The sequence below is a fragment of the Lutjanus erythropterus genome, chromosome 9 (assembly GCF_056507025.1).
Source record: "Lutjanus erythropterus isolate fLutEry1 chromosome 9, fLutEry1.hap2, whole genome shotgun sequence".
Lineage (NCBI taxonomy): Eukaryota > Metazoa > Chordata > Actinopteri > Lutjaniformes > Lutjanidae > Lutjanus > Lutjanus erythropterus.
Genome location: NC_139325.1, coordinates 19757501 through 19782111, shown reverse-complemented (window position 1 = coordinate 19782111; position 24611 = coordinate 19757501). Strand labels below are relative to the sequence as shown.

At 38.3% G+C, this 24611-nt stretch overlaps 2 protein-coding genes across 2 annotated transcripts in view; both read left to right on the top strand.

Annotated features, from left to right (window-relative positions):
* The first annotated feature begins 12458 nt into the window (after positions 1 to 12458).
* On the top strand, positions 12459 to 16187 carry LOC146321309 (chemerin-like receptor 1). Its single transcript, XM_084726422.1, has one exon. The coding sequence runs from the start codon at positions 12466 to 12468 to the stop codon at positions 13606 to 13608; it is 1143 nt and encodes a 380-aa protein (XP_084582548.1). The 5' UTR covers positions 12459 to 12465; the 3' UTR covers positions 13609 to 16187.
* Positions 16188 to 18062: 1875 nt separating this feature from the next.
* The window catches only part of LOC146321308 (chemerin-like receptor 1), a 6831-nt gene continuing 282 nt past the window's right edge, over positions 18063 to 24611 (top strand). The window contains exons 1-2 of the mRNA XM_084726427.1: positions 18063 to 18187; positions 22755 to 24611. The exon at positions 22755 to 24611 is cut by the window's right edge and continues 282 nt beyond it. Coding sequence (XP_084582553.1) covers positions 22764 to 23858 — 1095 coding nt within the window. The 5' untranslated portion in view covers positions 18063 to 18187; positions 22755 to 22763 and the 3' untranslated portion in view covers positions 23859 to 24611. The remainder of the gene's footprint in view (positions 18188 to 22754) is intronic.

The following is a 24611-nucleotide window of genomic DNA, read 5'->3' as shown; positions in this document are numbered from 1 at the left end:
TTACATCAGGTCCGTTGGTCAACAGAGTACAGCACCAAGGTGACTTAGATTAGTTTGCTAATGCACAGACAGTGGTTAGCTAGTTAACTTGTTGCTAAAGTAGGCTAACTGCTGCTTGCTGTTATCTGTGGCTGGTGTTTGCTAATTCGCTGACTTAGCCCTGGGGTGCCAGGAGCCAAACCCAGCAAAAAAAACACCTCGGCACTCTGTTCCCTTCTTGTCCCGGTCCAGCCAGGATCTTCAGTTCGGCCAGACTCAATGTCAACTTTGTATTAAAAAAAATACATAATTTAACTGAATGATCCTTAATGACCACAGTCATAAAGATTCTTTCATATTCATGATAGGTGTTATAATTATCTATAAAGTGCATACGACTAATTAATAACCTAATTACAAATAACTTCTAAATTATTTATAGGGGTAGTCTTATTGCAAAGTGGTTCCCTATTCTATTCTATTCTATTCTATTCTATTCTATTCTATTCTATTCGCGAGCTAGGTGCACAATTTAAATAAGCTACAAAAAAAATAAATAGCCTGGAAAACAGAACTCAAACAGACAGTTTCACTTTAAAATCCTATTTTGAAATTCCATCTGGTCAACAGCTTGGTAAAAAGAAGTATATAATTTTCCTTGACGTTCCTGGTTTTAGTATGACATAAAGGAAATCAGAACTCTTACTGTTTGAACATGGCAAAGGTCATTGCTGAGTCAATGATTCAGAATCGAGACGCACTAAGTGGCACAAGGCACTGTTACTCATGTATGAGCATAGGTGTTTATCAGCACCAGACAGGAAAACATTTAAATGTGAGGGTGCATTTAACCAAACCCTATGATTATACACTTAAGGCTAAAATATAACACATTCTCATCCAGCCCAGGCAAGTTCTCCCCACCTCATTACTATGTGGCACACACACCGCCTGCTTGATTCCTTTTGCAACCTGCATATCATTGCTTGTATTCTTTGATTGCAAACAAAAGCAACAACTTGGCACCTTTTGTTGAGAAATGTATTCTCTGTAAAGATAAAAACATCTCAGGTTGCACATGTGTTCTCTGTTGGTATCTCGTTGTTGCTCAGTTGTTGTGTCCAGATTTCACTAGACCTAAACCACAGTGATACATTTTCATTTACTTTTCAATAGTTAACAGGCTGCAGGACATTTCAGTGGCATTTATTAGAGAAAACTAAATTGGCAAAATCGTTAAATTGTGCAACAAATGCAAAGAGTCCCTGAGCTAACTGCTCAGAAATGTCTTTGATAGACTCACATACGACACCCAGATGCCTGTTCAGTTGCACATCTGGGCCCATATTACAGAAGCTTCCGAACATGCATGTCCTATCTTTGTCTTAACTCTGTTGTGGTAATTAGGACCTGATTTATGGAAAAAGCCATCAACACATGACAAAGATAGGAAATGTGTATAATACAAGCACCCTAACTTCAAAAAGTCTTACATAAACTCTCCTACATTTAGTATAACTGTTAGGCTGTCCTATCTTTAATGTTTCCACCTGTAGTAGCTAATGTAGCTACAGCAACTAATGATAGTGTTTGCTAACAATTGCTAATTCGTAGTATTAGCTAACAGTAGTTACTGGTAGTGTTCGCTCTCAGTAGCTAACCTAATTGTTTGATAACAGCTTTTGCTAAAAAAAACTTAACTGTAGTGTTAGCTTACAATAGCTAATGGTAGTGATGGCTAACTTGGTTAATCTGTGTGACTTCTCTTTTATTGCGTTTACTCAATGGATGCCGGATGTGGCGGAGACCATATCTGCTATCTTCTAGTGAGTACCATTTGAACTGGGAAGTGGGAATTTCCAATTTTCCAGTCTGAAATTTCAACTGGAATGCTCCCTAAAAACGTACTGCAGAATCAGAAAGTCAGCGGAACCTCACCAACCCCAAGCTTAAAATTCAAGATGGCTCTTCCACGCATCAACAGCAGTGAAAGCTGTTCATTAACACTTCTGGTTTTTTGTGTCTCTTTGAATCAGTTTGACACATGATACTATCCAACTTATGTCTCTGGACATTGCTATGGTGTTTGTATGCACAAAATACTACATAATGTGTTATTGTCATGCACATGTATCATGCATCTGACTTGTAGTGGAACGCAGTCAGCTCAGTTGACCTTTGACTTCCAACCTCCAGTGTAAATGGAACCCGCCATTAGTCCACTTTCCTTCTTTTATCTGCATAGTTAGCATTGTAAATTTCCCCCAAAAGAATGTCTTTGGATTTCTTTGGAAGAGCCTGTTGTTGTGTTTGCTTTTTTTGAATTTTTGAATATTATGCAGAGCACAGGGTAGACCTGCTCTATATGAAATGTGCACTGAGATAACATCTGTTTATTCGGTGCTATATAAATAAAATTGACTTTACTTGACTTGATCAAATGTTACAAAATTGTTTACCTCTGTGAGATGAGAAAAGTAGTGGTTTCTTGGTAAGAACAATAAAAAGTTGGTCAGCAATGTTGGACTGAGTATTGGATTGTTGGATTGATTTCCTGATCTGAGAAGAATGAAATAAGATAAAAGAGGATTTCCAAAGTTAGGATTTGCTTCAGTAATAATAAAGTGGGAAAAATTCTATCTTAAGTCTTAACTTAAGATAGGAAGTTTCTGTAATACAACACTTTCACAATAGCCTTCAAGATGTGATCAGTTAAATTAAGGAACAAGATAGATAGTTTGCTGTTGTCTCTGTAATCTAAAACTGCCATTGACTGTCAATGATGACCAGCGCCACAGCTATTCTTTTTACAGTATTTTCCACCTTAATCCTCCATTACTATATATTGGAAGGGTCAGAACTTCCACTGATTTCACCATCTGTTGCCGTTATTTTTGCCAGTTCCGGTTCCCCTAATAATTCCGTTCCACTGTACCTCAAAATACACTTGGACAGACAGAGACAGCACTGTGTCGAAGAACTGCATGGCTTCTGCTCTGCCAGCCAGCTTGTTTGCTGGCTGACAGAGCCCAGGCTGAGTATTCATATCCTTCAGTAGGTCTGCTGAGGGGGACCAGGCGTTGTGGTCGAAAGTAGGGACGAATGTAAGGAAGTGGTTTAGGTTATTGAGGTTCAGCTTTTTTTTCCCTGTGTGTGGTGTTTTTCGTGGAAAAAAACTGTCACTGAGCCATAGGAGCGAAAGACGTTGGCACTGGTTTTGACTTGAAAAACAAAATTCCTGACCTCTCCACACCCGTGAGACAAGGGTTTGATTTCCAGGCAGCACCGCAACAAGATCAACAAACCTTTGAGGTTTTTGGGACACAGCAGATTCCCACTATTTGTGTCTTGATGGCAGTATACTGGAGTCTAGAAGTTTCAACACAACAGTTTGTGTACCAGCGTTTCTCAAAAGGCTTTAGAAATGTTGTGAGCTCAGTGTTTTGCAGACACGAAAAATACTGGGTGTATAACAGTGACGCTGGGAGATGGAGTATGTCATTAGTGCTTCACTGTCCCACACGCAGATTTACATACATTTTAGTTGTGTCTCCCAGGTTGCTCCCCACCACCCTCCCAGCTGTTTTAGTGAATAATAAACCCCCAAACTCCAACTGCATATATCACCCTCTGCTCAAACTAAATTCTCTTTAAACCTCCGCTAGTTGTTTTACACACCCAAATTGGTATTTGTGCGGCACACACATAATTGCACGTTTGGTTGGTAAATCAAGAACTCTGGCAAGCCCTCAGCTCTGAAGGCTTCCCTCAAACTATAGCCTTGGGATAGCTATTAATATCCCCTACAGACACCAGCAAAATGTTCTGCCTTTAAGTTCTGTTACAAAACTATACAGCAACAACACACATTTCAGCACAGAAATGAAAAGTGGAGGATGTATTGCTCAACAGGATCATAACCAAACTAAACAAAAGTAGTCATTCTGTCTAGACTTGGGCTAAAACAGTAAAGTCTTTTAGTTTTACAAATGGGGCTGTTCACTGGAGTTTTGATCTGAGTGATGAAGTTAACTGGGTCAGCTTATTTTAAACAGTTTCCTGTACTTAGAATGAATTGTTTTTGGACCTGGGATAAAATATCTCTCAGTGGGGATTCAGATTCTGAATATTTATGTATCCAGAAAAAAAAGCAACGATAACACATACATGAGTCCTCCTACACACGGATAAGGGTGTTGCTCTGAACTCATGCGGAGACTGAGAGTATGTACACGGACACATATAGTGTCTCTCACTCTTGCACCCTCTCTCTCGTTCCTTACTTCCTCCCCCTCACATCTGGACTATTGGCAGGACACAGTTCCTGTGTGGTGTGTGTGTACATTAACAAGGGACTCAGTTTTTAAGGTTGGGCTGGTTGTAGCAGCTCACACTGTGCGAATCTGATCAGTTCAAGATTTCCAGCCTCATTGTGTTTGAGTGTGTGAACAACTGTAATGTTTTAGCTCCTCTAAGCCTCCCCAACACTAAGATACTTATTTGTTTGAATGAGTTGTTAATATCATAACCTCAGATGTACATATTAATAATTGTTTTAACCTTTTGAGTGGTACATAAATTTGTTATTATAAGGAGAAATGGAGTTATGCCAGTTGTAGCCAGTTTTGATTTAGCTCATATTTTTAATTTTATACTGTAAATGTCAAAATTATTTGAATGCAATTTCCAGTAAAATATGTGCTACAAGTTTGCTCTCTATGAAAAAAAAGGCTGAAAAAAATCCACAGCAAGTTCTTGTTAACTGTTATAGAGGAGCAAAGAAAGCATCCTGACTGGAAACAGGACAAACTGACACGGGATATGCATGGCACGGGACAGGAAATCTCATTTAAACCCACCCAGAACATCACTGATACCCATCTACCGGTCATCAGTGTTCGTGTTAGGTGAGGTGCCTGCACAGAGCACCAAAGGACACTAAAAGACAATCCCTACCCTTAGCCACAGCCTGGTCGCCCTCCTGCTACTTGCCAAGAGATACAGAAGTATCCGCTGCTGTGCCACCACACTTGGGTGGACAGGCTTTAAAGGACACCTCATCTCATCCTCCCTTTCCAAGCATGTAAGGAGAACCTACAGTGACTACAAAACTTGTGTAAAAAGAGCCTCTCTTGAGCCAGTGTTTGGGTTGCCTGTTTTTAAAAACATGGCAGTGCAGCATGTCAGACTGTGTCCTCTGTAGATACAAACAGCTCACTCTAATGAGGTAATGAAAACACAATTTATGTTCAGGTGATTAATGACCTGATTAAATTCAACTTCCAGTAAATCAAGTGTACACATGTCCTCTCTATAGATACTGAAATGAGTATTGCCAATTGGCAACCGGATCGCTTTCTGTTTACTTGTTTAAAGTACTGTTGAAGTGTCACTTTGGAGACAAAAGAAGCATATTCCCTGAAGACACAATAAGTTAAACCAAAATCATCTATTTCCTATTTAAATATAACAAACCATCTGTTTCCAACCTTTATGAAAGATTTTTGGCCAAGTGAACTTGAATATCTGTTTAATTCCTGCTGATAAAGTTTGCTTATTGAGATGCTGTTCAAGGTTGTCAAACTGATCAATATCAACTTAACAAGAAGTCACGTACTAGCATCGATGCTTCAGGAAACAGCTTGGGCAAACAGCCTGTTCATCATATTTTGTAACTTTCCTAAGAGATTTCAACAAAAAAGAATTAACTCACAACCATGTCATACAGATGCACAGATGTGTGGGCAGTGAGCAGCAACACCAGTAAAGAGGAACCATGTGGGAGGAAATATGACCATGAAGTCAAACCCAGATAAAACCCTCTTTCCCCCACTGAAAGGTAGGGCTACACTCAGGGGACATGAGAATGATTTTCAGTCTCTCCAGCCAACACTCTCCCATGTCCATGCCTCCATCTTACTCTTATTATCGCATTTTCACAGTTTTCATCTCTTCCCATTGGGATGCATTTTTGCAGATTTTTCTACTTCCATATGTGATCATTTAAAATTTCATCATGTCATGAGGTTTCATTACATCTTCTGCTTTGCCCTGCTATTTGTTCAAAATAAAGTTTCTAATTTTCTTAATTATTCATCTCTTATGTGGGTCCATGTTGCTGCAAAGTCTTGGAATAGATTTCAGTTCTAATTTTCAAGACCGTGAGAATTTGACTGGGTTATTTCTGAAGTACAACAACGAATGAATGTGCCAGGCAGGTTTAAAAGATGAAATTGCTGGGAATTATAGCTTGCTGGAGGGTGTGTTTATGAAGTCTCTTTTTTTTTAAGCTTGGAGTCAGGTCTGCAGTTGTTTGCCCATCTCGTTTTGTAGTGATTCCTACACTTATGCACCTTTTGAACTAGGCTACACTCTAAATTTCAGATGTTTGAGGAATGTATGGTTAAGTGTAATGAGTATCCCCCAGTGACCAAAAACATCCCATCATATTCCAAGAAGTTCCTTTTTTAACTTCGGAGTCCATGCAAAATTTTTGTCACAATCAACTTCAGAGAATGACTAAGATAGAAAACTGCAAAACCGTGTTGCACGTTTGTCAGAGCACTGTGTAGTGGTGCATTTGCTTGCTCAAATTTCCAACTTTTTTCATAATGACAGCACACTTTTCTAACATATCAAATACAATCAGCCACCACATTCATTCAAACCCCCTGCCTAATATTGTAATATAGTGAAGGTGTCCTGTGGTATCTACCACCGAAACGTTAGCAGCAGATCCTTTAAATCCTGTAAGCTGAGAAGGTGGGGTCTTCATGGATCTGATTTGTTGTTCCAGCACATTTTAGAGATTCTTGATCAGATTGAATTCTGGGGAATAGGAGGCCAAGTCAACTCCATGTCAGCACCAGGCCACTTTCCTCCATTGGTCCAGTTCTAACACTCGCATACACATACATTGTAGGCATCTTTAGCGATGGACAGGGGTCAGCATGGGCACACTGATTGGTCTGTGCAGCTTTCTGTCATAGCCAGCATTAACCTTTTCCCAGCAGTTTGTACTACAGTAGTCTTCTATGGGACTGGATGAGGTGGCCCAGGCTTTTTCCCCTTTTTTCACTCATCTATGAGCCTTGGACACCCATGAACCTGTTGATGGTTTACCAATTCTCCTTCCATGGACCACTTTTGGTAGGTACTAACAGACAAAGAACACCTCACATGACCTGCTGTTTTGGAGAGGTTTTGACCCTCCCTTCTATCCTTAAAGGGATGGTCTATTATTTATTTATTTTTTGAGGTTTTAATGTCATTCTGTAGCTTCCCAGTAGTAATCAATATATATCCAAATCCATACATTAAAATTTTGGTCTAAGTACATATGTTTTGGCATCAAAATGCCATTTTCCTGAGCCCTTTTTTTCCACATGATGTCACGCAAGTCTCTGCATGATGTTCCTATATAAACCCTCAAGGTTGAAGGAGCAGCATGTACAATACAATATGGCTACCTGCTCAAGTTAACTCGAAAAAGAAAACAGGCCAAAGTGCATCACCAAAATAACCACGAACTGCTACACACTGCACTCTCTGCTGCAACTTTCTTTAACTGCAGATAGACTCTAGGCCCTAATATAACTGGAATCTGGCTGGATCTGCAGCTCAGAGTACTGGGGGAATGTTATGTATACACCGCGGGCACCTGAACCAGGTGCAGCAGCCTGTCAGTGAACAGTGCCCAACCAAAACTCTGTTGACATTTTTGTCATGGCAGCAGCGCAGTAACCTATATCACTGCTTTTTGTAACAGCTGAGTGGGAGTTTCCATTTAAAAAAAACGGAAAGCCCTTTAAGCTTGCCCATTATTCCTGCTTACAACACATCAACTTGAAGAACCGACTGCTCACTTGCTGCCTAATATGTCTTAACCCTTGACAGGTGCCATTTTAACAAGATGGCCAATGTTGTTCACTTCAGCTGTCAGTGCTTTTAATGCCGGGGCTGATCACTGTGTCGACATTGCACATCATGTGTTTCAAAATTTCAAAAGTAGATGTGATTAAGAGTGGAAAAGAAGATGCTGACAAGTAGGAACATACTGTGGATAGAGGAACTGTGAAATTGCGGCAACATTGATCAAAATTCCAATGCAAATATATGAATTCTTACTGCAGATCTATTTTGTCGCAGGTTTGCTTCTACAGAGACACCACAGTTTTGTGTCCAGCTTCAAATGGACAGTGGCACAGAGGGAGTAGCCTGCTATTTTATAAAACTGCAATTATCGACAGATGCTGCTGTGACTTTCATATGCGTAGTGCAGGCTGAAGAGACAGGACATTAAAAATATATATCCTACATGTCCAGATGTCGATTCACATAGTCAACACTGAGTTATTACACTTAACCTCAAGCAAACATGAACTCAACCCGCACAGAGAATAACACATTACGCAGCAGGATCACTGGTGCACATGAGAAGTCACAGCTCCACTCTTTCTCAGGTAGTCATCTACAACAACCCACAATTTATGCATTTAGTTGTTTGGTTACTTGGTGTTTTCACTTGTGGAGTTTCCCAAAGGACAAAGGCTCTATCATGCTTCATTTGAAGAAGACGTGTCTTGGCAAGATTTTTTTTTTTTTTTTTTTTTTTTTTTTTTTGTCAGACTTCAGATTAGCAGTATAGAAGCACACTTGCAGATAAGAACTCTGGAAGATACAGGGAAGTTATAGCTTCCTCTTCTTCTAACTCTTTTTTTTGTTTGTTTTTGCATTTTCCTTCGTAAGTCACAGACTACTTGAAAGACTCTTTTGATATAAGAAAAATATATGTAGCGATACCCATATTAGCATAGTTTGTTCATTTTGAATTTTAACCAGTAAGTACCACAGTCATCTAAACTTTGGACAGCACAGGAAAAATAGTGTACATGCAAAAAAAAAACTTCTCACACCTCATTTTATTATTATTTATTTGTTTGTTTGTTTGTTTGTTTAAAACTTTTACCAAAGTGAAATTATTCAGCTCTTGTTCCACAGGCAGAGAGAGAATCCTACTAAGCATGCACGGAATAAATGTCATCACTCTAGCTTGTTTCTGATTGGAGGAATTGAGTGTCTTACTATTGACCCTTCACTAAGCCCCACCTCCAAACAGCAACTGACCAATTATTGATTAACAACCGTAACTAGGCACTCCAGGTCTGCCAAGGTTTGTATTTCTCTAGATCTTGAAGCCGCATGCATGGGGATCCAAGAAAAGTAATATTTGGTGTCTTATGAGTTTGGATAGTGCCATCTTTTTTTTACAGTCTTACAAAATCCTAAAATACAACAGCAAATGTGTGGGGAATGGATTTAGCTTCATCTTAAACTGCTCTTACGCAAACTGCAAATGTTAGCATGTCGGGCTGAATAATGTTAGCGATACCTGCAGTAATGTTACCTCAAGGCAAACTTGAGTGTTTGGTACAGCTGCATTTGCCAAACTCATGACTTATTCTCACCAGGGATTACAGTGGGATTTGTTATGTTGGGGGTTTGAGGAGGAGGATGTGGGCTGCCGGTGCTCTCTATGGTCTTGTTGTGTTGTTGGGTGTCAGAATCGACGTAGTTATGGCTCAAAAGTTTTAGCGCACACCAGCTGACACTGCCAGTGAAAAAACTAAGACAAATGGTTAAATGGAAATCAGAAATGTGCATATGACAGCTGGGAGATGAGTGCGAGCCGAAATAAAATAAACTAAATGAACTCACAAAATGTAAAGAAACAAAATATTCTCACAAATATTTTACCTATTACACAGAAAAATCCAACCAATCACCCTCTGAATTGACGTTTCTTACTTTAACCAAGCTAAGACAAGCTTTAATTGCCACGTTAACTCCGTAAAACATATTTCATTCAAACTCGGGAGACAGATACAAAACAAGATTCACCAAAATCCTCTTGGTCAGTCTTTCCACTGTTAAAACAACCATCAACTCTGGTTTGGGCAAAATAAATTCTTAATTCACTCTGTTAGTTGTGGAAAATAGCTCATCTCCACAGGCTGTTTTCTTCTCAGAAGTCCTCCTGCAGACAACTGAAGAAAGCTTGTCCGACCTGTGAGCGTGCACAGGCCGGCAAATCTGGTCACACTGGTTAATGTTAACTTTTTCTTTTCTTGGTCCTGTACATATTCAGAAGAACTCATATCTCTGTAGTCATTGTTAAGAAACAAACCAACAAGCTTAGCTAGTGTTTATGGAATTACACTGCTTCCACATAAGCTCCACCCACAAAACCGTCATGATGTTTACAGAAAAGGGATCTATGGTCCCCAGTCTTCCCTACTATTGAGACAGCAGAAATTAAATATACATACACTGCCTTTACAGATGTATGCATTAATGTATCTATATTAAGATAAAGTTGTTTAGAAAATTTAAATGTATTTTTCATTAACAGCAAAACAGCCGTAGTAGTATACAGTAGAAAGGCTTTTATGGCCTTCAAAGGAGGGGGGGTGCCTGCAGCCTGAGGTCCCGCCTCGATGTGAGCCATGACGTCACATATTTAAGGAGTCAGGGATCTGAACTCCACAAATCCCGCAGAGAAGTCAGACTGGACCGGTGTTTCTTCTGCGACGGACCATCCTCATCGGACCGGCGCTTTGAGAAAGGTACTGTTCCTCAGTCATCCTCAGAAACCTTGGCTCAGTGTATCAGTGTATCAGACTGTGAAGGAAAAAGATGAGGAAAGATAAAAGCATATGGAAAAAGCTAAATAGAGCAGGCTCTGGCAATCTTTAGTCTGTAATCTGAGCCGCGTCTTTCAGAGTGTTTGACAAAGGTTTTTTTTTTTTTTTAATCAACAATTAACATCGCAAATACAATCAAACTATCAATTAAGCCTCCGTGCGCATCAGTAGAGCGTGGGAACACTTTCTTTGATGCATTAGAGGATTTACTGTGGCAGGACTCATCAAATTCTGTTCCCGTTTTTGTCCTGATGTGAGTTTCATTCTCTGGGAAAATTTGTGCCCGTTTTGCAAGTGCATGTTGTGCAAGATTTACAGTACAGAAAATGTAAAAAGCTATATATAAAACAACAACAATAACAATAATAATAATAATAATAATAATAACAACAACAACAACAATACTATTATTATTATTATCATCATTATTATAACCCTTATTATTAAGCCTCCAACCAGTGGTAAAAAAAAAAAAAAAAAAAAAAAAAAGTTTCTCTTTTCTTCAGTTAAAGTTGCACACTGTAAAACAAACAAACAAACAAAACAAAAACCTACATTAAGTCCTGAATTCCAAAATCTTACTTAAGTAAAAGTACAATTTTGTACTTGAGTACAGTACTTGAGTAAATGTACTTAGTTACTTTACACAATTGCCTCTGACTGTCACAGAAAGTTGCAAAAGTTTCTTTTAAATGTCATGATATTTGTCTTCATGTCTACTGTGGTTCACCAAGAGGCTGTATTATGACACAGCGTGGTTGGTGCTGTTATCCCACAATCTGAACCATGTCCATGTGAACAGCATCTTCTCCAGGCACCTTGAGGAACTGAAACAAGTTAAGCTTAAGCTCAGTTTCAAGAGAGGTCTGTGTATCCTAACTTTTAATCACAATTATTTCAGAAATATCCTCATATGCTTTATTAGTGACTGTTATTGAGCTCTTGTAAAATATAAAGAGGCTAACATAAGTTTTTAATAAAGGATTTTTGCATTCAGAGTGCCACAGATTTCTTTTGGACTGCCAACCAGTACCATGGACTTCCATTTATTGTAAGCTGGACAATCATTGTTTTTTTTTTTGTTGTTGTTGTTTTTTTTTGTTTGTGTCATTTTTACTTCACTTTTAACCCCATCCTTGAAGAGCACCTGATTTATAAGATAAGATAAGATAGAACTTTATTAATGCCAAAGGAAGTTCTTGTGCCAGAGGTTGCAACAAAATTGCAGTAACATAACAATGAGTATTAAACATATAGTGAAATAACATATAGTATAGTGTATAAGGACAAAATGCAAAAAAAAGTGCTGAATAGAATCACAATATTAGAGAGATAAGTTATGTAAAAAAGTAAAATAAACTAAAACAAATAAGACAGTGCTGGCAATGACTGCCACTGAAAGCAGCTAAACATTGGCAGTAACACTGTGATAGTAATCATAGGGGTAGGAGTACTATTTCTTCCAAAAAGGCTTCTTATTGAAACAGCTACCCTTAGAAAGAACCACTAATGAATCCTTCCTTTAAAAAAAGGTTTCTTCAGAAGCAAATGGTTCTGGATAGAACCTCAGTCCTCCAGGAGGAACCCTTTTGGAACCATTATTTCTAAGAGTATGTATATAAAGATGTAATTTACCACAGCTGTAAGATGCTGGAAAAACTTGAACTAAAAATTATTGAAGAGTGCATGAATTTGACTGTAGAAAAGGTGTAGAAGACCTGAGCACTATTTTTTTCCTCAAGGTTAACATTTATTCACTGTTTTTATTGCAGGTCTTAAGACGATGATGGAGCTAATGACAGCAACCCCTTTCTATCACATCAATTCAACGGATGTCACTGGAAGAAATGGCTCCTTGTATGAGGATGACGACGAGTACGACTATAAGGACGAACATGCTGAACTGAGGCAGTCTCTCAACATCATGTCTCTCATTGTTTACAGCCTGGCTTTCGTTCTCGGTGTGCTCGGGAACGGAGTGGTTATCTGGGTGACCGGGTTCAAGATGAAGAAAACTGTTAACACAGTTTGGTTCCTCAACCTTGCTGTTGCTGACTTCCTCTTCACAGCATTCCTGCCCCTGAGTGTGACATACACAGCTTTGGATTTCCACTGGCCTTTCGGCAAGTTCATGTGCAAACTGAATAGCACTATAAGCTTTCTGAACATGTTTGCCAGTGTCTACATTCTGGTGGTGATCAGTGTGGACAGATGTGTGTCTGTGGTGTGGCCCGTCTGGGCTCAGAACCACCGAAGTGTACGCAAGGCTTCCTGTGTGAGTCTGTGTGTCTGGGTACTGGCTCTGATTCTCAGCGCTCCATACTTCATCTTCAGGGATACTGGACCATCATATAACAATGATGACATCATCAACTGCTTCAACAACTTTGCTTTTTCTGACGACTATGAAACACCATCTGTGAATCAGCTGCGACAGTTTCGTCATCAGGCCATGACCATCACCCGCTTCCTCCTGGGATTTGTTGTGCCCTTCACTGTCATCGTCTCCTGTTATGCTGTGATTATCCATCGTCTCAGGAGAAACCGCACCTTGGCCAGCCAGTCAAGTCGCCCCTTTAAGATTATCGCTGCTGTTATCACCACATTTTTCCTGTGCTGGGCTCCTTATCACATCATGGCTCTCATTGAGTTGGTAAATCACTTGACTAATCATGCAATTGAAACATTAGACCATGTCACCACTATCGGAGTGCCCATAGCAACCAGCCTGGCCTTTCTCAACAGTTGCCTGAACCCACTGTTGTATGTGTTCATGGGCCAAGATTTCAAAGATAAAGTCCGCAAATCCATCCTGAATGTACTGGAGACTGCCTTCCAGGAGGAGGTTTCTCGCTCTTACACCTACACAAACTCAATGGTCACCAGTCGAAGCAAAGAAAAGTCTTTTTCTGATGCCGAGGTGTGAGGTTGCCCATGACATCACTAAATACTGTAACTGTACATAGAAAATCTAATTGTATATAACAAACTACATTTTTTTAGCTTTTGTTTTTGTTTTTATCATAAGGACCCTCAAGGTGATCTGTATGCATTATTTCGGATTGAAAAATTTTATTTGGCTTTGGTGGTAACAAGGTATTACAGTATATTGGAGTATTAAGAAATCGCTAAGGTATGATTTTCACTATCACCAAAAATACAGACCGTCCTCTTTCCATTAAATCGATACACAGATGCAGCATTGAGGTGATGTATTGTAGTGCATATCATGTGCCACCAGAGGTCCATCTCTCTTCAACTGGACAGGACATCACCGCTGAGCTGAGGAACATGCCGTCTGGGAGATAAAGGTGGTGCAGGACTAACTAGCAAACAAGAGAAATGCCTCTGGCCTGGAAGTATTATGGATTTAGTCCTGATGACAAAGGTAAGCTAGCAAACACCGCAGGCTACTGATTGGTCAGAGTGGAGCAGCATATTGATCGAGCAAGTGTGAGAGAGAGCAAGTGGCAGACAGATTATACTGTCCATGGTGGCAGAGAGTGACAGTGAAAGTGAGGGAAAAGATGAGAAGTGAATTTGTCTATCTGGCAGTAAATGTACAGTTTAGGTTTCAGTTCTGCACAGAGGCTATAGCTTCTCAAGACCAAAGCAAAGTTCCTCAGTGGGTGTTGTTTTCCAATTGCAGGAATAATGTTGCTATGGCAGTCAGCTCTGCCTGTGTTTAGGGAGTATTATCTGCAGTGGAGAAGAGTCGAGTTGAGCCGTTTTACACAAGTTTACACAATTATTGCCATAATACTGTAAATCCCTGTCAAATATTAGGAAGGTATGAAAAAATAGATACCACCTTAGCCTAGATTTTTACCTGATACAGTTTGATTAATGTCAGTTTTATGATTAGCTAACTGATCAAGTTTGAAAAGAGTTGGGCCTCTTAATTTCACCTATAGCACTTTGATAGAGCGGAAAGATGGTAATATTGTAAAATAAGCTGTAATGCATCCATAGGTGATGCCTTTGTAAGATAAGATTTTTCAATGATAGGAAGTTAAAATATCTGCTTATGAAAGTCCAGGTGAAAGCATTTCAAGAGCGCCTAGCTCCCGTATCATGACATATTTCCAAGTGAAAGAGGTCATAAAGGGAGGAATTTTGAACATTTTTAACAATTTGTAACACTTTGTGTCCCACACATTGTTATACAAAGTGTTAAAAATGTTTTCATCTCATTTCCACTTTAAAAAGGTTTATTTACATTGGCCCTATCAAAACCAGAGATTACAGTGTACTTTACAAGGGAAAAAAATTAAAACAGAAGCATAAATTTAAGAAACTATAGAGTAAGCAGCTGTTTCATCACTATGGACAACACTATGGAATGTCCCAACTTCTTTGATGACCTAAACTAGTCTCAATTCCAAAATAGGTATTACATTGGTTTATTGTTAAATTTGAATTTTGTTTCGGAGACAAATGGAGGTTTTTAATTTATCACATTACACTCCAGATGTTGGTTACTGTAGGATGTCCTTGTCTTAATGTGTCAACACAGAAAACAAGTGACTAAACAAGTCCCAGTTGTTCATAGGCCATAACTGTCGATTATAGTGATAATTAGAAAGACAGAGACATCACCTTAATAACATAGTAATGAGGGTAGTTTGATAAAGAATACAGTGCCTTTCTTGCCAGACAATATAGTCATCTGTAAACTAATGTATGGAAGAGATTTTACTGAATAAATAATCTGCAATGTGAAACAGGCTTGTAAATTTCCCAAGTTCCCCCTCATACCCACCTCAACCACCCACTGTTATCTATCATGTTTACAACAGTGACCTCTATGAACGCATTTAAAGTGAAAGTGACGTGGTCAGCTTAAAATAACTGATTTGTCTAAATAGATTTTTTTTTTTTTATTAAATGAATCACTGTGTAAAGTCAGTTTCTTATATCGCCTGCCATTCAGCAAAACCACAGAAACTGAATCAAGTGACTTCTTTTCACTGTTATGTGTCTACTGCATGCGATATGTTATTTACATTTGTTATTCAGTACAATGTATGTTTAATAAATAAGTATGATAGCGACTATGATAGGATTATTATGCGTACAGTAACAGCTGCATTGTATACTTGGCTTTGTTTGATCTTTTGAACATTGTTAATTGTTTTTGGGGGGTGGGTAATGTCTGACATTACCCTTAGTAAATGCATGTTGTGCCATAATCTGGTCATTTCAAGGTATCTCTTCTCCTGTTTATTTTAGAGCACAAATTAAACCTCATTTTCAGTATTGATTGAGCTGTTATTTTTTGTCAAATTTCTCTCACTAAATCACCCAGTGATGGAAATTAATTTTTGGAGGATCAAAATTATTTCCTCATTTATTTCCTGTTAATCATCAACCTCTTTCTAAAAGATTTATTCTAATGTAAACAATGTAAATGATCATTTCATTTCTTTTGCTGTTGTTGTTGTTCTGCCCTGATGGGCCAGTCTAAGAGTGCAGAAATGATGATGATGATGATGATGATGATGATGATGATGATGATGATGATGACTGTGGTTGTTGTTGTTAACCGTGAGGAAGGCCACATGCTGACCTGTATTAGATTAACAATAAAACTGCTCTTTGTATCACAAGTTTTGCTGGAGTTTTGACCTTCTCTGACTGTTACCCCTCTTTGTGCACCCTAGGTGTAGGTGAAGTTGTGCCAGAAATCCCTGCTCTGCTCCTGTGATCAAGGACAGCAAACTTTAGGGGGAAAAACCACAGCAGCACACTGACTGATTTACAGCCTGTTATAGTGCAAACAGTGCTACAAATCTGTTTGTTCTATTAATGGCTGCAAATCAATCAGCGTGTTCCAGTCCTTTTAAGTGCATTCCAGTCAAGTAGTCAGGAAGTGGGTAAATCATAAGTCATTTATTATTAAGTATGAATATTAAGAGTAGGCCTTTTATGTTAAAGACAGTAGTAAAAGCTACAGGTAATAAATGACTTCAACATAAGAGGCCTCTTCATGTCCTAATTTTCTAATGAATTTGAATATTTAACATTTATGATATAATCTTGTTAATTTTATAAGTGAAATAGTTTGGACATGAATGCACATTTATAATAACATATTTTCAAAGGCTTTTCACATTTCTGCTGTTTTGTCGTGTTTCTGTTATATGTGAAGAAAACACACAAGAACACCAAGAGCTCATCCTTGTATCAAATTCATAATTCAAAGTTGGCCCCTCCTCTCTGGTTCAACAGATCACAGAAAGAGGGCAAGAGATTTACACAATTACAGATTTTTACACCAAAATTAACATGTATATGCTGTTTATGTAAACACAGCTGAACCTGCTAAAAACAGCTGATTGACCTTTTTCCAATTGAATTTGCCTTTCCGCAGGAGAGCAGAGACAAAAATATTTTCAAAAGTCTGTGTGCTCTTGATCTCGTGATCTCTTCTCTTCAGCCACGTCATATGTGGCTCTGATGGTGAACCATATTTCAGTGGAACAAATACCAAATAATAGAGACAAAGGTTTTTTATTGGTTAACTTAAGGAGCAAAGTGCAACTGATTACCGTACTGATTACACTTTACATAGTATAATTTACAGGGCTTACCGTCATGTCATGTTCAGGCAGTGTTATGCTCTGTTTATGCGATCTAAAAAGATACTATACATCAACATGAGCAGCCACATGCAGGCTTCTTCTGTTTATGATTCAGGCCTGTTTAACTGAATCTCTTCAAACTTTTAGGCATCTGCTTTGTTTTTTTATTTACTTATTTATTTTTTTATATATATATTGGGGCATTTTATGCCTTTAATGACAGGACAGCTGAAGACGTGACAGGAAATGGGAAAGGAGAGTGGGGGAATAACACACAGCAAAGGGCCATTGGCGGGAGTCGAACCCATGGCCGCTGCAGAGGACTCACAGCTTCTGTACATGGGGCGCACACTCCACCAACTGAGCTGTGCAGGCACCCCAGGCATCTGCTTTATTTTACTGTCCTATGTTTGCTTTCAGCAGGACAGGAGTCAGGTAGGTTAATGCTGATAAAAAGCCAACAGATCCTGGTTTTACTGGCATACACACACACAAAAAAAAAAAGAACAGGGAACTTTCATTGTGAAGAAGTTTAAGAAATAAAATGTTCATTTACCATTTTACAGACACTCAACTAAAGACTGAGAAAAAAGAACATATTTCTTAACTTATCAGTAATAACAAACAGCAGCATCATAGTTCTCTCCAAATACTAGAGAAAAATTTATCAAGATTGAAAAACAGGATGCTGGCAGGAAAGAATGCACTGTCATCAACAAGACTTGTGCAATTACCCTTATACTGTATTAATATTCTGTGTGCATGTGTGTGTGTGTGTGTGTGTGTGTGTGTGTGTGTGTGGTTCCTCCTCAACATGGGTGGTGACTTCTTTAATACCAACATATATTACTCTATATCAATCATTCAGTTTGATTTCTTCTGCTGGATTCATCTTCAACCAAGTGGAGCGCTTTGAGAAAGGTATGTTACATTTGCTAGTCTCATAATTTGCTATTTTTATTTTAATTCAACAAGACGCCTCCTAGAATTTGAATAATATTGCAATACATTAATAGAGTCAATACACTGATAATGACACTTGAGGAAAATGTTTATAGGCAACACACACAGACTAAACTGTAACATATGTCCCAATGATGAACACAAAAGGGTTAGTCTTTACATATAATCACATTATGACAATTATGAGGCAGGTGAAAATAAGAACAATCATAAGATGATAACAAATCTAGGTATGAATTTCTGTATCTATATTTCTATCTTATATACCCATATCTCAGGGGTATTCAACTAAAATTCAAAGAGGTCCAGTTAGAAAAACTTTCCTAAAGCAAAGGTCAGAACATCATAATGTATAACTTGCATTATGATTTAGTGATATATACTGAAGTATCCTAGTAGTTGTATCAACGTCTGACTGTCAAATCAAATAAAGAAAGTAAGATTCCAAAACATTTTGACAATATTTATTTTCACTTAACATTGGACTATACAGACATGCATTGCATGCAAAATAAATGAAATAGTTTTTGAAAAATTGTGCATCTTAAAATAAAGTGCTTCATTTTAGAAAAAATAAAATAAAGTGTAGCAACAGCTGGAATTTTCCTTTTTCTTTGTTAACCGTTTCACATCTTGACTAAACAGTCTCAACCAATTTTACAATAAATAAATAACAGTTGAACAGTTTTAAAGTTTGTCTTTCTTTCCCTCTTTTCCCACTCTCCCCACTTTGTGTTGTTCAGTGAGAGAACTGAGCTCCAGCTTGTCCTGCCACGATTTTAAATGTGGGCTGCAATGGTCTAAGGTCCATTCTCATACACATGTGAGCCTGGAACGATGTTTACTTTTAATTATGTTCATTGTGGACAAAGCTGCCTCGCAGCTGTATGTGGAGCCAAACATGCTCAAGATGTACAGGGCTACTTTCCTCAGACCTGGGAAGGCTGTCTCGGAGACCATTTGGAGACAGAAAGTGGCAGGATCAGTTCTTCCAAACTGCTCTTTCAAGGCCACGTCTGCTTGGAGGACCAGCATTTCTCTACTTGAAGTGTACTTATTTTTCTCTGCAGTCTCTGCCTCTGTGTTTCTGTCCCTGTGTCGCGCTCACTCGTCTCTTCCTCTGTGTTTCTCTGTCTCTCGCTCGCTCGCCTTTCTGCCTTCTCTCCCTTTATCGCTTTCTTTCTTTTTCTTTTTCTGTTTCTAGCTTTCTATTTTTCTATTATTTTACGTTCGTCACTCGTCTCTCACTTCTCTCATCCGACTGTATTCAGAGTCTCAATATTAATCGCCTGGAATGCAGAGATTTGATTGGCTGGGTAGCATCACGTGGGATGGCTTTACTTGTATGCAGCTGGTCTGTGCGTTTCCTGAAACCCAGTGCCGTAAAGACTAGAAAAGTTGCGCCGGTTAAAATAGAAGCGTCCCGTCAAAATTTAAAATCCCTTAATAATTGACTAGTTATAAGTCCGGGTCCGTATTAAACGGCATTTAGGACCGTGGTCCGCCTGTTAGTGAAACTGCTCAGTATTTAATTAACATTTGATTTTAAAAACAGGCTTGTCTGAATAAGCAACTGGCTCAACGCAAAGAAATAGAAGTATATGAGGAGGTGGAGAAGCGAGTGCTGTTCAATATAGACAGACGTGTCCTCTTCATATAAAAAATGTTATTATCATGAATCATATAGTTGATTAAGTATTTAAATACTTAATTACTTAATGCTGATTGATCATAACTGCGAGGGAGGAGAGACGAGCTCCAGAGAGGAGGGAGGGAGGGGGAGCGATAGAGTGAAGTACCGACCGATATAAAAACTTTATTGATGATGAATCCTGATGTTACTGTCTGTAACACACTGTCTGTGGTTTGAACACTACAGTGAAAAATATCTGTCTCTGGAAAGACTAAACTGACACACACTCGTGTCTTCCTCAAAACATTTCTCACTGCACTGAATTGTTGTAAGTCATGATGAAGAGTCCAGATGCTGTCTCTCCTCTTCATCTCCTAGGTGTCCAAACATATTGTGAATATCGTGCACCGTTAGACTGAGCTGAATAAAGATGAGGATTTTTCTCCTCAGAGGACAATATTTTATGAAAGAAATAAACCATAATTAACAACAATAATGGGAAATAAATAAACACATACATATAAATAGAGACTTTTTCCTAAAATACTGCTGGTTCTGTGGTGCTTCAATTAACTTTTCTATTTATGTTTTCAGTGCGTTTTGGTCTTAATATTAAATTGAGCAGGTCAGTATCTGTGCCTGATGGACTTGGGTTTGTCATGTTATTATTTGAGCATATTTTTTTTATACCAAATACAGTGCCTTTGAGGGTTTCTGGACAATATATTTCATTGTTTTTGGTTACTGCATTTGATTTAATAAAGTTACATTTAAATTACATTTTAAACACTTGAAAAATATCCCTTTAATAAGTGTCACTAATATATATATATATATAAATATATATATATGTCATGATCTTCTAAGTTTTAAACTAATAACATCTGGTATAAATAGTAAATTTTATGATGCCGTAAAATCTATTTATCAAACACCAGTTGCATGTGTGCAGGTTAATGATTATAGAACAGGTTGGTTCTCAACTCCATTTGGTGTCAAACAGGGGGACGTGCTCTCTCCTACGCTGTTTGCCGTTAATATAAATGATTTAATATTAGAAATTAAGCAAGCAGCTTTTGGTGTTGGTCTGGGTGATCTGACAGTTGATATTTTAGTTTATGCAGATGATATAGTTCTCCTTGCAGAGACTGAAAATGACCTTCAAAGTATGTTGAATATTGTTTGTGTTTGGTGCAGTAAATGGAGATTGAAGATAAATAAAGACAAAACCCAGATTATGCATTTTAGAAAGAAGGGAGTAGTGCAGACTAAGTTTAATTTTCATTTAGGTGTAAGTCCTCTGTCATATACTGAATACTATAAATATTTAGGTCTAATTGTAGATGTTCATCTTACCTTTGAAGAAGGAATAAAAACCTTATCAGACTCTGCAGGGAGGGCACTGGGGGCTGTCCTTAATAAGGTTAAATTATGTAGGGATCTTTGCTATAAAACCTATACTCAGTTGTACAATTCCTGTGTTTGTCCTATCCTAGATTATGGCGTGGGGGTCTGGGGTTATCGTAAACAAACAAAATGTGATGCAGTCCAGAACAGAGCTATGTGCTGTTTTCTTGGCGTGCATAAAATGGCCCCAAAACTTGCTGTATGTGATGACATGGGATGGGAGCCATGTGAAGTGCGGCATAAGGGTGACATGGTGCGATTATGGAATAGATTAATTAATATGTCCGATAATAGACTTACAAAACAAGTTTTTTGTTGGGACCTTTTAAATAAACATTTCTGCACAAAAGAGATTGCAAAAATATTTGATAAAGTAGGTCTTAAACATATTTTCAGAAATAAATTATCTTGTAGTGTCAGTCAAATTAAAACAATTATATTTGAAAATTATAAACAGAGGTGGTCAGAAGAAATTCTGTGTAAACCTAAACTGAGAATGTATAGTATGATTAAATGTACTTATCGCCCTGAGCACTATGTCACCCTTAACCTGACTAGAACACAGAGGTCTGTTTGTGCCCAGCTGAGATGTGGTATCTTGCCTTTGGCAGTGGAAACTGGTCGATTCCATTCAATTCCTGAAGAAAATAGAAAGTGTGATTTGGGGGAGATTGAAAATGAAATGCATTTTCTGTTCTATTGTCCTTTGTATCATGATTTTAGACAGGTTTTTTCTTAAAATGTCTGATGATTGTTTGGATTTATTCTCCATGTCTGACGAATGTAGACTTAAATACCTGTTTACAGACAAAGTGTTTCCTTTAGCTCAATTTGTGTCAAATGCCTATCAGCAGCGTACAAGGGCACTCTTTATTTGATCTGTTAAAAGATAGTTATGTGCCTTAGATATGCTTAGGGTCTGTGATATCATTTTAGTAAGCAGATCTGAGACCTCAGTATTTGATTTGATTTTGTCATGTATGACCTTGTTTCTTTCGCTCTCTTTGTATCTTGGTGTTTGCTCCTGACTTGTTTTGTGTTTGTTGTTTGTAGTGTCTTATAAGCCCATGAGGGCTGGGCACCTTTTGGTGCATGACACTGAAAAAAATAAATTACCTTACCTTACCTATATATATATATGTATATATATATATATGTTTACACACACACACAGATACACACACACATTTATATATGATGTCAATAATTATGCTGAATTTGAAGACAAGACTTGCAGAGGTGAAAATTCAAAATAGATGAACTTTACTACAACTTTACAACTTTGCAGTTCAAGATCCAATCATATCTTTGTGAACAGCATCTTCATAGATTACATATATATGTTTAGATATGTATAAGTATGTGTGCATATATATAACACTAAAAATTAGTCCTTTTCATCATTTTAACATTTTGGACTGTTATTGAAAAAGAGGAAAAGCAGGGAAAAAAAGCTCATATTGTTTATTCATGTTATCCTTGCAGGTCTCAACAATGATGGAGATGAATGCTACCCCTTCCTATCACATCAATACAACTGATGCATCTGGAAATAAAGGCACTGACCAGTATGATCATCTGAAACAGTCTCTCCACATCATGTCTATTGTTGTGTACAGCCTGGCCTTTGTTTTTGGTGTGATCGGGAACGGACTGGTTATCTGGGTGACCGGGTTCAAGATGAAGAAAACTGTTAACACAGTTTGGTTCCTCAACCTCGCTGTGGCTGACTTCCTCTTCACAGCATTCCTGCCCCTGAGTGTGACATACCGTGCTCTGGGTTTCCACTGGCCTTTCGGCAAGTTCATGTGCAAACTGAACAACACTTTAATCCCCCTGAACATGTTTGCCAGTGTCTACATTCTGGCGGTGATCAGTGTGGACAGATGTGTGTCTGTGGTGTGGCCCGTCTGGGCTCAGAACCACCGAAGTGTACGCAAGGCGTCGTTTGTGTGTCTGTGTGTCTGGGTACTGGCTCTGATTTTCAGTGTTCCATACTTCATCTTCAGGGACACTTTTTCAATCTCAAACTCCATACTGTGCTTCGACAACTTTGAATTTCCTGATGACTTTACACATCCACTGTCTGAGCTGGGAAAATTTCGCCTAAAGATTATGTATATCACCCGTTTCTTCCTGGGATTTGTCATTCCCTTTACAGTCATTGTCTCCTGTTATGCTGTAATAATCCATCGTGTCCGGAAGAACCACAAATTGTCCAACCAATCAGGTCGAGCCTTTAAGATTATCGCAGCTGTTATCATCACTTTTTTCCTGTGCTGGGTCCCTTATCACATCATGGCTCTGATTGAGATTGTGCGTTTCACGACTGCTATTCAAACTAACAAATTACGTTATGTCATCATGGTCGGGAACCCCCTAACAACCAGCCTCGCCTTCATCAACAGTTGCTTGAACCCACTGCTGTATGTGTTCATGGGCCAAGATTTCAAGGATAAAGTCCGCAAATCCATCCTGAAAGCCCTGGAGACTGCCTTCCAGGAAGACGCTTCTGGGTCTCACACTTATTCAAAGTCAATGGACACCAGTCAGAGCAAAGACAGATCCAGTGTTGATACCGCCGTCTAGGACTGTCCATGACATGAACTGAAATCAACACAAGTGTAAACAAAATGTATATATTTCATTTGACATTTTGTGTTGGTTGTCTCAAGTCAAGCTGTAAATATCAGCCAGGTTGAATCATTTCAACATAAAATAGTTTGAATTTTACAGTTGGTTATTTTAACTAGGCTACACCAACACTGTCTGCATTCTGTTGATAATATTTTGTGAAGCCTTTTGAGAAAAAACCTTTGTTGAACAAGGTAGCGGTTTAATGTTTTTGGCTACACAAAATCTAATCAGTCCTGTTGTTGGCTGCTCTTTGACCTACAGCAGTGTTTTCAGTCTTTAATACCCAGTGTGAACCAACCAGGATTTCAAGTTGAAAACTGCTTGATATTCAGTCTGAATATCTCAGACCGCTTTTCACCTTCTTTTCAGCTAAAATAATAGATAATATGTGGTTACAACATCAACGTGTCACAAACCACAAATTTCTTTAATCCTTCTTAAGATTTGTTCAGCTGTGGGTTGAAAGAGAAACGATGTTGATTATCTATCCATCAATCAATTTAAATGCAGGAGTACTGAAGTCATTTTACTGTTCAAGTTTTTTATTTCAATTCATAGAAAATGGAACCAAAATAAAAGTACTGCATTTATAATTTTGTATTTTTTGAGTGTACTGAGGTGTATTGGTGACAGCATTGACTACTCTGAGGTTTTATGCACTGGTACTTTCAGGTACATGACTCACCACATGAATTACCCTGAAAG